Source organism: Trichoderma evansii (assembly GCF_050947405.1).
Source record: "Trichoderma evansii strain SZMC 28006 chromosome Unknown GGI43scaffold_1, whole genome shotgun sequence".
In the NCBI taxonomy this organism is placed as follows: Eukaryota; Fungi; Ascomycota; class Sordariomycetes; order Hypocreales; family Hypocreaceae; genus Trichoderma; species Trichoderma evansii.
Genome location: NW_028145205.1, coordinates 622227 through 637978, shown reverse-complemented (window position 1 = coordinate 637978; position 15752 = coordinate 622227). Strand labels below are relative to the sequence as shown.

Sequence of the window (15752 nt, the reverse complement as noted above, 5' to 3'; positions counted from 1 at the left end):
CAATGAAAAAATAATCGTGGCTGGCTGGTACATCTCCTTTCGTCCTAAAGGCCCATATTTTCTCCGCACCCCCAGAAGTAAACCTGACTCGGACTTATGTCCTGCTCCGGTCCAGGCCTTCTTTTTAACTTCTGGGGCCTGTGGCTGGGACGCCGGCGGGAGAAGATCTTGGCTCGTATCTCAGTTCAATCTGGTTTTAGAGGCAAGTGGTAGATAAGCTATAGTGGCATTCAAGTGGCTTGGTGGCGGCATCTCTCTGAAGGCAAATTCGCGTATTTGACATGTATTCCGCGTGTTCCTCTGACTCGGTTAGCCAACTCATCTCGAATCAGTACTCGTAGCAATAGAGCAATGGTCTGGGCTAAGTCGTTAATATGGGGTTCTCGTACGGCTCGGCAGCCTAGCTTTGGTTTAAGCGCCAGAGCTTGTTGAAGCGAGGTCACAAGAGACTAACGGTCCGACGTTGTAAAGTAGGCAACAAAGGTTGAATTGATACTACTGGTAATAGTCAAGTGCCCCATTCAGTTTTTACCCAAAAGACAACTCCGACCAATCATTATTATACTATACCTATATACTTCATTATACTACTGCATTCCATCGTGACTCATTACCCAGGTTACAGGAGGTATCGATAGTCTGGGGACAAGTCGCCCAACACCGTCTTCTCTTCTTCTGTTAGGTTGGGAACATCCGTCATGCTGTCTCTCTTCTTGTTCGCCGCCCAGCATCCCAGTCCGTAGAGTAGCGACGCAATCATGGAAAGGATGGTAAAGGCGAGGCACACGCTGTAACCCGTAGTGAACTTGGGGGCGTCTTTCGTCAAGAAAATAAACACGGCAATGATGCCACCCAGGTTTCCGTAGCCAACTTGCCATGCGCTACCGACGGCACGGCGAGTATGGTTTCCTAGATTCATGTTGAACCAGCAGACAATGATGGGCATAGCGGTATAAGCTCCAGACGTGATGAGAAATAGCGCGCCGTACTGGACATTATGGTTGCTGTGCTCAGCGAGAAGAATAGCAAAGCCAGCAATAGCGACAAACATGGCGAAAATAGCAAATGCGAATCGATGCCGTAATCTATCCGACAAGGTAGCAAGGAGTAAAGAAAAGCCAAAGGCAGCTGCCCACGGCGGTACACTGCGCAGCTGAGTCTCGATGGGGCCATATTGGAATGTCGAGATAATTGTAGGGGCGAAGTAGGCATAGCCGTAGGCAGGGACGATAAGACCAAAGTACATGAAACCACCAGCAATGACCTTCCAGTCCTTGAAGACACCCAAGATGTCCTTTATTGTCATTTTGTGTGCAAGACCAGAGCCAGCGCCCTGATCAACGCGAAGGCGGGCTGCAACATACTGGCGCTCGTCTTCCTTCAGCCACTTCGCCTCTTCTGGGAAATCGGGGAGAAGGAAAAAGAGGAGGAAGCTGACAAAGACTGTTAGACCACCCTCAATAAGGAAGATCCATCGCCAGCCGCTGTAGCCTCGCAGGCCGTTCATCTTGCCAATGGCGGCAGCGAGAAGGCCACCAAATGCGCCGGCGAGGGTTGTGCTGTTGAAGAAGAATGAGTAGCGTCGCTGGGCTTCGGATCGCTTATACCACATGCCAATGAGATAGAAGGCTAAAAAGTTTATGCTGGTTAGCTTTTGGGCTAGGTGGTAAATGCTTTATTGCAAGATACACGAGACTTACCTCCTGGAAACATGCCAGTCTCAAAGAGGCCGAGGAAGAAGCGAGTGACAAGCAAGCCACTGTAGTTCTTGACAAGACCTTGCATCATGGTAGTAAAGCCAAAAAGGAACATGTTGAGCGAAAGCCAGACATGGGGCTTAAACTTCTTGAGGAGGATATTGGATGGGACCTCGAAGATACAATAGGGGACGAAGAAGATGACAAGAGCGGTATTGTACTTGTCTCCGGTGCCGAGATCCAGATCTGTGGCAAGGCCAAATAATTTTGCATTTGCGATGTTAACACGATCTAGTGAGAGATGACTGTTAGCAGATATCGCTAGACACGTAAAATCGAAAGGAGTGTTTCGCATTGCGCGCCGTCGACTTACCTAAAAATGCAAGTAAATACATGATACAGAGAAATGGAACGACCCGCGAATCAATTTTGGCCATCAATTTGCGCTCAGTGGTGTGCGACGGGCATTGAACCTCTTCAGCCGCATATTGAATCTCTGCGTCGCGAACATCAGTCGAGTTGCGATCCGAGCCGCTGTGCTTCTCGTCTATAACACCCATTGTGGCTATCTGTTATTGGCTGGCGCGTGGATGCGCTGCAGCTTTCCAGGGTATAAAAACAGACGTCCTCGCCGTGCCTTGGTTGTCTCTCCTGGTTCCTAACTAAGGCGAGAGAAGCCAGACAATAAAAAGAAATTATAAGTAAAAGAAGAAGGGCAAGAGCCCACGTGAAATAGTGGAGGAATAAGAAGCACAGGCTTCGATGTTGGCAGGACAAGAAGCAAGCGAGCGGAACACAAAAGGTGCAGGCCAAGGGATCTGCCGGACCCTATTTGTACTCGGCCAGTGCTGTGTGTGCTCCGTGTTCCCCCAGACAGACTTTCCTTGTCCTCTATTGTCCTTGACGATACTCGCAACTCGGACTAGGGTCCGCGGGTGGGTAATGGAGGCAGCCATTGGCATCGCCGGACAAGCGAGCGATGGGGGCCACCAGGGCCTTTCCAATAGCAGTAGCTGAACTATCAACGGAGCTTACCAAGAGCTCGCTGCAACTGCGACCATGACCAGCCGTCTCCAATATTCGGATACCCAAAACGCCAAAAGGTGCGCCGCGTACGGAGCGTCGTAGTACTAGCAGTGGTGTTAGTGCTAGCGCTTCTCCCAAATGGCTGTAATGCATCCTTGCAGATCGTGGCGCCTGTGGACCCGTCTTCTCCAGAAATCCCAAGCTTACCAGGGCTGTCTCCACGAGTCATCTCAGCCGTAGCCGGACTCTCAGCAGACCGACTGCCGACCAGCGTTGCAGCGAGTTTTTGGAGGAATGTCGTGCGGAGACTCTCCTCCACTTGGAGCGCGGAATTATGAATCATTCGAGAGTCATACGTAAGGACCATGTCAGCTAGCGTTTTGAAGGATGGAAGCCAGCCAGCTGAAGACTGTCAATCTGTCAATCACACTGTAGTGCGTAGTGCCAACTGAGGCTCGGGAGTTGGAACTGCGGCCAAGCAAGCCCAGAGCGGGCGGTCTATAAATTTCCCGAGGCATCTTCTGCTATTGGCCATGACCGCCTAGCACGCTAAAACCCCCGCATCGAACCGCTCGCCAAAAGGAAGATTCTCTCAGAGCCTAGGCATTCTTCTACGCCCCAGATTTCCCCGGGTTTTGGCTCCCATATTGGTCGCGAGAGCTTAAACAACGTGCTTATGTCCGCTGTCTAGCAGCCAGTCTAGCACTCCCTAGCCTGCTTGGCTTCTGGTTGGAGTTGGCCGCAGTCCGTTGGAGAATTGGAGTAACCTGTCGAGCGGTCCGAACTTCTTCTCCGTGCTCTCATCGGCAATCTCCTCGGTTTTCGAGCTAACCTTCCCTCCCTCCGCAGGTTCATCACGATGAGAAATCAACAAACAAATGCAGAAGACGCCGGGTGGGGCTTCTACTCTGTTTACTCATGAATTCGAAATACAGCCTGCCGTGAACGACTCGCGCATCTTGGCCGTCTATGGTTCACGTTGCTGGAGAACTTTGTCAAATTCAGATGGGCACAAACTTAAACAACACAAGACGGAGAGCTACCCCAGAGACAACACCACGTTGGACTGAATCTTTGCGCCTCTTGATACCCCAGAAAACCCACCCCCGCATCTCCACCAATTGTTATCTGAGTCAAGGGCAACAGTCAAGTGGCATTGACCAATCTACACGCAGGTACGGAAGCAGGCCCAGAGACTACTATCCGTCTGCTACCCCGTGGGTTGCAACCATTTCCTTGTAGCACGTGGAAGTGGCGTCTGTTGGTAGCCATCCCCAGACTTGAATATCACTACTAGCCCAACCACCGTCACTACCGCCAGCACTGCTGCTTAACATAGAAACATGGGGTGGGCCGGTCCCTCCTCGTTCTCCAATAGCATATGCGATAAACAAATAGTTTGACGAGCATCCATGGTCCTGTATTGCATGGTTAGGTTCCAGCTATCCCGAGAGCTAATTAAACTAACTCGCCAAATCCGACAATCTGGATCTTTGCAGCCAGAAGACAGAGGCTAATCGCGGCTTTGGAACTGGAAACACCGGCTCCAGCCGTGATAGTGATAGATAGCGACGATTCTAATAGTCATATACGACAGTCACGCTTGGAAGATATCCAATTAATGACCCCCAGTGTCCTTTGCTTACCTTCAGGGATGCTGAAACGCTTTGGCTGTCAAGATACTCACAGAGAGGAGAGGCTGTGGAAGCTTCCGTCTCATGGTTCCTGCCGACGGCCAACCAAATGAGAGTATTTGTTTAACAGATTCAAATCAGCCATCTTTACCTATACAAACGAGAGATACAGGGGTGCTATCGCATATACGGAGATGCCAGGGTGGAGAGCAAGCGGCATACTGTGTTCTTTGAGGCTTGCGGCATCATCATCTCATCAAAGGCATTAAACTGCAGCTAGCCTCAGTGTCCCAGTGTCTTTAATGTATATGAAAACACGGGTAGCCGCGTCTACCAAGTGACAGCTGTCAGGGGGGCGCACATGTAAATTGTTTGAGGCTGTAAATAGAACGGACAGCTGTTGTCAGTGTTGAGATGGCCGGTTTAGTTAGGCACATATCCTATGATGGATATGCGTCTCTTGTGTTTTCCATGTATTGCTTGCATATGGCTTGTGTTTGCCTGGGCACTTCAGCTGATTATGCAAGTTGACGTTCGTTGTTCTCGATATTGGCTTATCGCAAACGAAGAAGCCTACGCCTCTCGCCCGCCCTTACACTCACCCACCCCCCGCCAAACACGCAAAGGTGCAGCAAAACAGCATAAAGAATTCCCAGCTTCTCTCTCCTTCTCCCCATTCTTCTCCCATCTACCTTCATCTAATCTTCAACATCTACAACACCCACTCCCCCCCTTTTTTTTAGCTTCTACTTGCACTTGCTACTATCCCATAATCTACCCCCTTCTCCACCTTCTTAGCGAGAATATCACGGTGTTGTCTACAAGGCAATGGATACCGATGAAACGGAGAACTCGCTTTTTTTTCCTGGTTGTGGATTCTTCACAGACATTTACGATGCCGGGAGCAGCACCGTGACCACCAATCCAATGGCAATAGGCTTACCTCTTACCTGTCCACCATACAACGAGGGCGAGTGTTCAGGATCCCCAGAGAGGATTTATGAGCCAAGAAGGCGCCTCTACAACCATGAATACGGTCATCAGTTCTCTAATCAGGAATACTATAATGATCATTCGTGAGTATTCTTATTTATATGATCGAATTCCATTTTGGGGCCTAAGCTAATAGCATATCATACTTAGTAGTCTAACCAGAGAAACCTCCCTCGACTCCTTTTTCGATGCCGCTTTTGGGTCCTCTTGCTCTATGCCAGTACTGTCGCCATCATTAGCACTAATTGATGAATTGAGAGCTGAACCAGCGCCGTTTGAGGGATACGGCAACCACGACTTGGACACTGAGCACGGGGCACAATTGCAACCAGAATCAGATACAATGCCCTTTTACTCAAATATCAGTAGTTTTGAATACGGTGGCAACGCTCCTGGCATCAATTATCCAACCAACGGTATAGGCGGTGTCTTTGACAATTTATACCACTCGGAAGCAACTCTACAGCCTGTCGCGGACGCAACTACAGCGGGAGCGGGAGCGAGAACAAACGCCCAAACCCAGAGCCCAAAATATCAAGGATCATTAAGTGACATCAGGCCCAACCCCGAAAATATGCCAGGACCTCTAGGACAGCCGGCCACATTGGCCATGCCAGCCTGGGCAGGAGAAGCATTGAAACAACCAGTGGCAATGTCTATCATATCACAACAACCGGGCCATACGGCGACGTCATCTCCCTACGCTACCATTTCGCCTCCATCTTCCGTCAAATCCTCACCTCAGAAGCGCAGTGCTGCGGTGGCTGAAATCGACAAGAGCACTGTAGCTCCAAAGAGAAGAGTCATTAAGGCTCATATGACGACCAAAGTTGATAACAGCGAAGACTTTGAAATAAAAAAGGAAAGCGAAAAGTCTCCCACATATAAATACCAAGAGTATTTTCACTCGCCCGAGGACGCCAGTATGAAGCTTAAGCGTCTTCTCGAGCTGTATCGAAAGCCAGAGGACAGCTGCAGCAACCCCTCTACAGATTCTACGTTTCCTCAAAGCGATGAAGACAAGAAAGAATACGTCAAGAAGCTCTTCAAAGCCATCAACGAATGGGAAATTATAAATGAGTGGTCACAGACTCTGAATGTTGAACAGCGAAGCCAAGTGATGGACGAACTTCGACATATGAAAGAGGAAGCCAACAGTAAAACTCCTGACAAGAAGCCGATCGACATTTCGATGGACGAAATGCGACCGAGCCGGGACAAACTTCCGCCTGTCCCGATACAGCAGAAGAAGATATTAGGTCGCCAGCTGAACGACCAGACAGTTGAATGGCTCTGCTGGGAGCTCATTGTAAGTATCTTTTTCCCGCTCTCCCTACGCACTGCTATAAAGGCTACATGGCGATGAACGGCCAGCTAATTCACTTGTTACTCTTTTTTTTTAGGGAGCAGCCATACAATCGCAGCAGGGAAATACCCAGATACCCTACTGGTGCGGCGCCGATGGAGCTTAGGAAGCTTACGAGACGTTTGCACAGCGTGTCGACGCGATGTGTTATGCCCTGACGGTGAGACTTGACCTCGGCGAAGTTGACTTGTCTCCCTACTAACTCGTATCTCCTAGAGATCGAAGCAACTCGTCAAATCTCTTTTATCTGCAGGCGACGGATGGAAGCTCCGTATTGCTAACAACCCATTTGGGGAGCTTGGAGTAAGCTTTTACGCCAGTGTCACTTATCTTCTTTTGCTCTAGATACTAACACACAACCAGCACAAAGGGAACAACATGAAAGTTAATATGAACAAGAATGACCGACTGCGACAAATCACTCTAATGAATAACGCCCCTGGGAAAAATTCCTTGCCAGAAGCTGCAAAACGATCGACAACAACGGCGGGAACAGCGGGCAGTGGTTCCAGCAATAGACTTTGAGGCGACGCCATGGCTCCATTACACTAAGATTTTTTGGATCTACATCTGTTTTATTCTTCCCCTTTTTTCGATTTGTTTGCCTTTTACCATTAAAACGCATATAGATGAGCGCAGCTAACATGGGGATTGTCTGCCACTTTCATATTATACCAGCGAGAGTATTCTCCTTCTTCCCTTGCATTTCTTTTTCTTGTTATCCATTGGCTATTGAAGGTATTGGATTCTAATTACCTATTTTCTATTTTCTTTTTGTCTTGTCTCTCTCAGAATGCTATCATAAGGTGTACTTTCAGAATGTATTATTTAGCACGCCATAATAAGGTTATTGGATATGAACTTCGGATAATTCAGTGGTTCATAACACGTCATTTCGCGGAAACTGTATCACACTAGATTTTTGGCATATGTATCAATAGCTACATAGGATTACATATTCAAAAGCAGTCACAGTTTTAGTAGGGACACCATTTTTAGTTTGTGAAAAGATAAACAATTAACATTACTTCAATCTATCGGGGTATCCTAACGCTTTGTTGAAAAACACAACCTTGTTATCAACACACTTTTCATATCCATGCCTCTGCCTATGTTGACTTCAACGATCTCGTAGTGAAATAACTTCTCTCCCATCCATCAATGGGATCAACGGCAGTCTCTTCAACCAGCTCGTAGTTGCCAACCCAGGGCATAATCTTGGCCCAGAGTAGCCAGTAGAGAGCACCGACAAAGAGTACTCCGAAGCCAACAACGCAGTGAATATAGTAAGGAAGGTGCTCGTAGACGTTCTGGCCATCTTCAGGTGGGACGAAAGGCGCAATGACGAGGTAAATGTTGCTGAGAAGGAAGAAGATGATGACTGGGTAGGTGGCCTTGATAGGAGGATTCCAGTTCCACTCGGCACGGTTACGGTAGAGATGGACGAGGGCGCCAGCGACGAAGACGTTGATGATGGCAAGAGGGTAGGAGATGAGGCTGTACAAAAGTTGTTAGTATATGCTGTCTTTTTTTCTCAATTTCGTATATGTGAGAACACTTACTTGAGAACAAAGTTGTACGCGTCACCTGCAGGTGGTGCAAGGACAGTAATCATGGTAATAGCCCAGTGCTCAAACAGACCGGCCAAAGGAGCGTTGAAAGGACGGTTGCTAGCGAAGAATCGAGAAAAGGGCAAGACACCCTCACGACCAAGCTCCTGGACAAGACGACCCTGAGAGAAGATGACACTCAAGACGTTACCAAAGGCAGACAGTGCGACGAAAACGGAGAGGGCTCTCTCGGCTCTCTCACCAAACATGTTTCGGAAGAGAGAGGCGGCAACAAGTCGCTTGGCTTCGAGAATCTCCTCCTTGGACACACCAGCGAAATAAGAAACGTTGGCGAGCATGTACAGGAAGGTGACGGAGCCAACAGCCAGGGGAGCGGCAATTCTGAGAGTTCGGGTCGGGTTCTTGGTCTCGCTGAGGGCGTAGTTGGCGTTGCTGTAGCCGATGAAACTCCAGATGACGTTGTAAAGAGAGGTGACGACACCATAGGCGCTTCCAGTGGTGCCCTCAAAGGCATTGTGAAGGCAGTTGATCTCCTTGACCTTCTTGATGTTGGCCAAGGGCGCAATGATGACGATGATGACGATGCAAATCTTGATAACACCAAGGAAGTTCTGAAGACGCAGTCCCCATTTCAAAGCAGTGCCGTGAATCAGGAAAGCGGTCGTGATACAAGCCACAGCAATACCTCGCTGGTTCCAATCGGTAACCTCGACTCTCGCAGCGTTGAGAATGTATTCACCAAAGACGACCGAGTTACCAGCCGCCCAGCCCAGGAGGATGACATAGGTGGTGTACATGCCCGTCACGAGGAAGCGGGGCTTGCGGTAGACGTATTCCAGGTAGTTCTTCTCGCCACCGTTCTTGGGGAGACCAGTGCCCCATTCCATGTAGACAGCCGTGCCGGCCCAGGCGATGATACTGCCGGCGACCCAGAGGAAGAGAGAGAGACCGACACTGCCAGACAGGGCGAGAATGGAGCCTGGGGTTGCGAAGATACCGGTACCGATAATTCGGTTAAAGATGAGCATAGAGGCTGAGGGGACACCGATCTGGCGCTTGGCCTCTCGTGCATGTTCGAACTGAGCTAAGGAGAAGAGTCAGTATGATAGGTATATTGCATAACCAGTATCAACACAACATACTTTCAGTTCCATTCTGAACAGAAGCGGCATCATCGCTGCCAGCGTGGTGAGGATTTAACTTGGTAACATCCTCGCTCCCCGATGTGAACAGACTCTTAATGGCCGACATGTTGTCTGTCGTTTCAAAACACCAAATGTCAAAGAAACAAACACAAAACAATCAGCAAGCCAAGCCTCAGATATCGAGGACCAGGCAGCAGTATATAAAACAATGAGAAGAGGGATATGGAATCATGCAAAAAGCAGAGGAGGCTCGGTCCTATTATAAATTTATACAACCCTCCCAAGCAGGTCCATATCATGGGAAGTGGACCAACAGCGATCCCTATCCCCAAAGCGCGGGAATGGCAAAAAAAACTGGATCAAAAAACTAACAATTACACGACAAAATCAGCTTCATTCGCACAGAAACAAGAAGCAGTCGAAAAAAAAAGCTTGTCTTGAGCGGGGCCCGCCATGGTGCCATCGGGTGCTAAACGAACGCAAAGAGCTCCAGGCCCCCTGTTTCCAGGTAACAACGATGGGACTTGGAGGTGGCGGATTTTGAGAAAGGACGTGGTCTGGGATAAAGAGCCGAATGGTGTGCCACGCCAAGGAAGGATTGATTGGGCGCGTGAGGCGTGTATAATGAATGCGTGTGGTATGTGATGAGCACTTGACTTTTAGAGACGGTTTTAATTCCCTTATACAGACGTTTTGCAGAGATTTTTTCTGCCTTTCTCTCTGCTCTCTCCTATTTCATCTCAGCATAGATTTTTGTCCATAGACACTAGTAATACCGTAGCAAGGCTGACACTCTAAAAGTGGTCCATGAGTCGAGAAGCTTGATAGACTAACATGAAGTTTGCGAGTAAGTCACCTCACCTAGCCAGGTACATGAGCCCCTACAAAACCCACTAGATAATTAAATATGGAGTACCAAACAGTTTATTAGCACTACTAATAATCTTTAGACAGAACAAAGACAATAAGGATACGTGTAAGTCGAAACGGGAAAGCAACAGGAGACTACAATGGTGCGATGCGACGGGAGTCACCCAATTCCGCGCTGTAGCTTGCAAAAAAGGCCAAATGCCGACGCTATCCATTGCCTTAATTCACATGCAAGCCCAGCTAGGGCCCTAAACAAGGCGTTAGAACTCTTCTCGAAACGAGGTAGAAGCAGAGCAAAATAAGCCAGAAGAAAAAACCAGCGAAAAAGGCCCCGTTTTGGCCGCGCCGTGGTGATCACGACATCGGGGCCTTTCCCGATTCTGTCGTGCCCGGACCCGGCGTGGGCCGATGACGCGATCGGAGCTTGTTCCAATCAGAGGCTGCCGGCGCTTGGGAGGGAACCAAATTCACCGGGCGCCTTTTTTTTTCTTTTTTGTATTTTTGTGTGAATTGTTGCATTGTTGCGTTTGCTTATCGACTAACAAAGGCTAACAAGGCTAGTGAGTTAGTAAATGGAGAAGCTAGAACCTGTTCCCGCTCCCTAGCCTCATACTCTGAGTCGGTCTGGAAGCTGTATCTGAGCCTAACTTGACACGCCGCTTCGAATGCCGCAAGTTTATTGGCAGGACATCCCGAATACGGCGTAATACCAAAGTGGATTTCTCTCTTTCCTTTGCCATGCTTAAGGCTTAGCTCCAGTCGCGGCAAACGGTTTTCCTTACGTAATGGATTGAATGCCAATACGCTGTAGCTCGCTCTGGAGTAAATGGGACGACTAACAGGTGCCCATGGGGATTTGATTGAATGGGGATGACGCCTTTTCTGCCAAGCGAGGAGATAATGCCTCGTTTTTTATTGATAGCATGACTCAGAAGAGCTGATGATTTGAGCTAGTTTTGGTGTTATCGAGGTTCGGTGGTTTGATTTAGACGTTGAGGTTTGAGCGTTTTTGAAGCTATTGTAAGCCTGGACCTATGGCCTCATGAAGAGGCTTGCTTGCGTTGAGCTTTTGGCGAAAAGATTGGATAAGATGAGTAATTTTGTAAAACTTTGGAATCCACAATGTCAGCTCATACACCTGACAAATCTAACAACAACTATCAATCGATGCTCACGAGAACGCAGCTATGAAAAAAGTGTCACTGTCACTCGATAAAAAAAGGCTTGCTGATAACTTGTAACCTGAGTCACGGGAGTTATAAGCATACCTGGCCTTGGAGCCAGCGCGAGACTGCCTCGAGCTATTGCTTGGCAATGCATCTACGAAACTAAGTGGATTTTGATTGTATCTGTTATTGGGCGTTCTCACATCTAATCTCCCACTATCTGGAAGTGCTCTGTTCGAATGTGAAATTTTGAAGTTAGTGATGAATACCTCAGACAAACCAAAATATGATATTCCACTAGATGGTAGACTCCAAGTGTGGCGAAACGAGCGATGCGCACGTGTTGAGCCAACGTCCCCTGGTACGATATCCTTGTCACTGCATAACAAGGGAATCATTTAGAGGGTAAAAAAGCTTGATTCTTCCTATCTAGAGTGGGGATATTATAAGCTATTATATAGTAGGATTTACGGCTTAACCTTGGGGGGTATCACCTCCCCCAACACCAAGAATACATCTAAACGCTGTTTTACAGATAATAGAAACGAGGAAGACGTAGGAGATGAGGTGAAAGAGGAGCGGAAATGTCGTCCAACTTCGGACACACCATGTAAATATTCTTGTTGATACAGTAAAGTGTCACAGAATGTATTTGCTATATCCCCGGCTGCATGTTGAAGACAAAGATGTTTTCAATGCAAAGTCTCAACTTTATATACACATATGAATCTCTTCGCAGATTACCCCATACTCGAACTCTGCACTTTCCAATATATTTATGAAACGTTCATCATATCAGCGAATATTGATTACAGGTCTACCGCAAATATCCAACCTCCATCTAACTTCTCGCCATATCTAGTCTAACCTGGCAGAAATATATATACTGTTGAAAAGGCCGGAACAAGAAAGAAATAATGACCAAAAAGGTAGAGAGGTTTACTACCCGCGTTGTACATCCAGCCTTGAAAAAAAAAAAAAAAAAAGTAGTGTTTTGGCAACATGTTAATCTGATGCTCATTTACTCACTTTCAACCTGGTCCTTGAACTCAACCACCATATCAAGATCTCTCCACTTCTCCCTCTCAATGTTCTTAAACAGTATATCAGCCACGACGCCCTCCTCGGGGGTCTCCTTAATCTCATCAGTCTCAACCAAGCCAATGCTCTTCGCCAATGCTCTCATCGAGGTATTATGTTTCATAGTGCCCGCCTCAATAATGTCTACTTCCACTTCGTTACTCAACCGCAGCAAGACTTGCAAGAGCGCCTTTCCCAGCCCTGTCCCTCGCACTTCGGGGCTTAGTCTGATACCGATGTTGGCGACACTCGGCTTCTCATCGGGGGGCGTAATCTGAAATACCGCTCCCCAGCCTACAAACTTGCCCTCTAATGAGACGAATACGTCGAGAGCGTGGTGCCGGATCCGGGACTCGGCGTACATCTTCCGCATCCTTGCTCCGGGAATGACCACTGGTGGAGCTTCAGTGCTCGTCGGAGCCGGTGGAGGGACCGCTCCTTGTGCGAAGCGTACAAATTCGGCTGTTTCGGCGGGTGTCAAGCGCACGAATCTGAGATTTGGCTCTGGGCGAGAGGGAAGGGTAATTGTCCAGTCCTTGGTGAAGAATCTGTTATCTGTTTGGAAAAGCGCCATGGTTTTAATTTTTTAATTCTTTATGTTTCTTGGAGTAGAATGAAACAGGGAGAGCGTGATTGGATTGACAACCCGGAGACACCTGAACGATGGAGTTGAAGAATATTATATATCCTTAGAGATAGGCCAGCCAGTGAGGGATTTTAGTTGATAATGCTAGGTAGCAGCTATACAGAAATTTCTGAATGTCGTTGTAATCTTAGGCAGATGTTATTGTGAACTTAGGCAGATGTTTTTTGTGATCTCCAGGCAGCCATAGTTAAGACTGTAAACTGTTAGGATGCTACGGTGGTCTAGTCTACGAAACTAACCACTGAGGATTAACCTAGCTAACAATTACTCCAGAAACCGAGGATATCCCACTTAACTCCGGAGCGATACTAAAGGCGGGGAAAGCAGACACTTAATTCTCATAGGATTCCTAAAGGTGATTATCAGTTTCAAATAATTTAAAGAATTTTCTCTGAGATACTATTAGCCTTTGGCCTTTTCGTTTTTTTCGAGCGACACCCTTATTTACAACGATCAAAGGTAGCTGTTAGGACTAAGCCATCAGCCAGTATCGAGCTTTAATATATTTCTATCACGTCCAAAATCCATCATCCAGATCAGTCTACCTAGTGTAGTATGAGATGGTATGTCCCTACTGGAATTGTCTCACAAGAAAGATATATAAGCTACAGGAATTGTGGTTCCCTCTTATCTTCAACGATAAATCTGACGATGCGTTTTATGGCTCCCTCGCATTTTCGACGATAAATTTGGTAGCTTGTAAAGTACCTCTCTCTTATAAAAATGCAGGGAAAATACTTTATAAACTACCGAATTTATCGTCGAAGACGCGAGGGAGTTTATTAGGTATTCCCTCACAACTTCGACGATATATCTGACAACGCAAGTCAAGGTACTTAAATGGACCATTCCTTCTGTACTAGATAGCCTAGAGGTATGCAGCCAGGATGGCACATCCACAATACCCACTGACTATAAGTAATTTATCGTCGAAAAAAGCGAGATAATACGGTATTAGTCTGCCTCTGAAGAACCGGTGTGATGTTGAACAGGACAATACCTGCAAGCTGAGTCTCAACTTCTTCGCGCGTAACGTAAGTTTATTATGTTAATTTCTTCATATCACTTAGTGGTTGCAATGTCTTTGAATGAGTTTTAACATTATGTGTACGTTGTGTACTATGGTACAGGCAATTTTAGCCATCTCATGAATCCAGCCCTCCCTCTAATTACCCAACCCAGAGTTTTTTCTCCCCGTCCCATTATTATTATAAAGAATGTCGTTGATCATCAAAGGAGTGGCTCGCTCGTAGTCGACAAAAGGTATAAAAAAATCGACAAAAATAACTCCTCGCAAAAAAGAATAAAGCGCCATATTATATATCCTCCCTCTTTTCCAAAGAACACTATATATGGTAATATGTTCCATTCATTTTCACAGTAGAAACCCTCTTATACATATTTTTTTTCATTAAAACGTGACGGATAGACTGGATCGTCCTCCGCGCCGGCGGAAGCATGGTGCTGTTTCTGTCCTACAGAACAGCGCTCATCTCCTCAATGGTCGCAGGGACGGTGACCTTGCCGCAGGTGACTGTGCGCTGAGAGTAGATCTGGCCAGGCTGCCAGTTGGGGTTCTGCCAGGTGGTGTCGCTGCAGGTGAGGTTAAGCTGGACGCCTCCCTGGGCTGTGAAGCGGCTGCCTTCATCAGCACAGGTCCACGTCTGGTTGATGGCAAGAGTGTTGTTAGGACGAGCAAAGGTGAAAGTAGCCTTGTCGGCCTTGGCTGAGGCGGGCAGCTCGCAGTTGTAGACAAAGTTGCCGTAGAAGAAGTCGGACAGCTGGTCAGATGCAGCGCTGCAGACGGGCTTGTAGCTGAGAGCCGGGTTGCTCAAGGTGAAGTTGACATAACCCCATGAGTTCTGGTGGGCGGGTGTTGAGAAGGTGTATGAAGCGTGGAAGTCAAACTCATCGACTGTCCACTGGGAGACTTTTGTTGAGCTGGCGGTGCATCCTGTAGGAGTAGCAGCTGGAGGTGGGGGATAGTAAGTGTTGGCATCTCGAGGAACGACTCGAGAAGGCAGAGCCAGAGCCGAGCCGGCGAGGAGGAGAGTAGACAAGAAGTTCAACATGGTGATGGTGATAGTTGAGAGAGACTAAGGTAGTCAAAGATATAAAGAGATAGTAATAGAGAGATGGGTTGAAGAAGGCACTGGAGAGACAGAGTCTATATATAGGTAAGTGGATAGATATAGAACTATGTCTTGAATCTTGTCAACTTATTGGTGATGAGAGCAATAGAAACAAACCGCTTCTTGTCGGATCATCGCCTCCTCTTATACAAACTGCGAGCCACGGCTACTCGGTACAAACACGAATTTATTACTCAATAGGTGACATCGAGTCCACGATCAAAAATCAGTGCGGACTTGGCACACGTACATGGTCTCTCGACTAGACTGACGATTTGCTCTGTTGGCGATGCACAAGAGGCTGGAGACTGAGCACCGGCCTAGCCATTCTTTCATGACGTAGCACGGATCTCGTATTCCCAGCGCACGGAGAAAAAAAAAAGAGGGAATCGGGTGTGGCGGTTGAAGAGCCGTCGGTAAGACAGG

General features: G+C 47.6%; 5 protein-coding genes across 5 annotated transcripts; 1 reads left to right on the top strand and 4 right to left on the bottom strand.

The window, feature by feature from the left end:
* Positions 1-398: 398 nt before the first annotated feature.
* On the bottom strand, positions 399-2487 carry GGI43DRAFT_5017 (major facilitator superfamily domain-containing protein). The gene is made up of 3 exons (XM_083209918.1): positions 2071-2487; positions 1701-1988; positions 399-1629 (listed from the first exon to the last, which is right to left on the bottom strand). Exons 1-3 carry the CDS (start codon positions 2255-2257, stop codon positions 620-622), a joined length of 1485 nt encoding a protein of 494 aa, XP_083065827.1. The 5' UTR covers positions 2258-2487; the 3' UTR covers positions 399-619.
* A 2698-nt stretch (positions 2488-5185) lies between these two features.
* GGI43DRAFT_419706 (uncharacterized protein) lies at positions 5186-6822 on the top strand (the record flags this gene model as incomplete). Its single annotated transcript, XM_083207725.1, has 3 exons — positions 5186-5433; positions 5501-6659; positions 6754-6822. 3 exons carry the CDS (start codon positions 5186-5188, stop codon positions 6820-6822), a joined length of 1476 nt encoding a protein of 491 aa, XP_083065826.1.
* A 1003-nt stretch (positions 6823-7825) lies between these two features.
* GGI43DRAFT_378226 (amino acid/polyamine transporter I) lies at positions 7826-9538 on the bottom strand (the record flags this gene model as incomplete). The annotated part of the gene is made up of 3 exons (XM_083202663.1): positions 7826-8213; positions 8279-9371; positions 9430-9538. 3 exons carry the CDS (start codon positions 9536-9538, stop codon positions 7826-7828), a joined length of 1590 nt encoding a protein of 529 aa, XP_083065825.1.
* Positions 9539-12046: 2508 nt separating this feature from the next.
* GGI43DRAFT_389678 (GNAT family N-acetyltransferase) lies at positions 12047-13417 on the bottom strand. Its single transcript, XM_083204232.1, has one exon. It carries the CDS (start codon positions 13120-13122, stop codon positions 12490-12492), a length of 633 nt encoding a protein of 210 aa, XP_083065824.1. The 5' UTR covers positions 13123-13417; the 3' UTR covers positions 12047-12489.
* A 1206-nt stretch (positions 13418-14623) lies between these two features.
* On the bottom strand, positions 14624-15652 carry GGI43DRAFT_4936 (uncharacterized protein). The gene is made up of 2 exons (XM_083209904.1): positions 15577-15652; positions 14624-15361 (listed from the first exon to the last, which is right to left on the bottom strand). The coding sequence occupies exon 2, from the start codon at positions 15264-15266 to the stop codon at positions 14670-14672; it is 597 nt and encodes a 198-aa protein (XP_083065823.1). The 5' UTR covers positions 15267-15361; positions 15577-15652; the 3' UTR covers positions 14624-14669.
* Between the last annotated feature and the right edge of the window lie 100 nt (positions 15653-15752).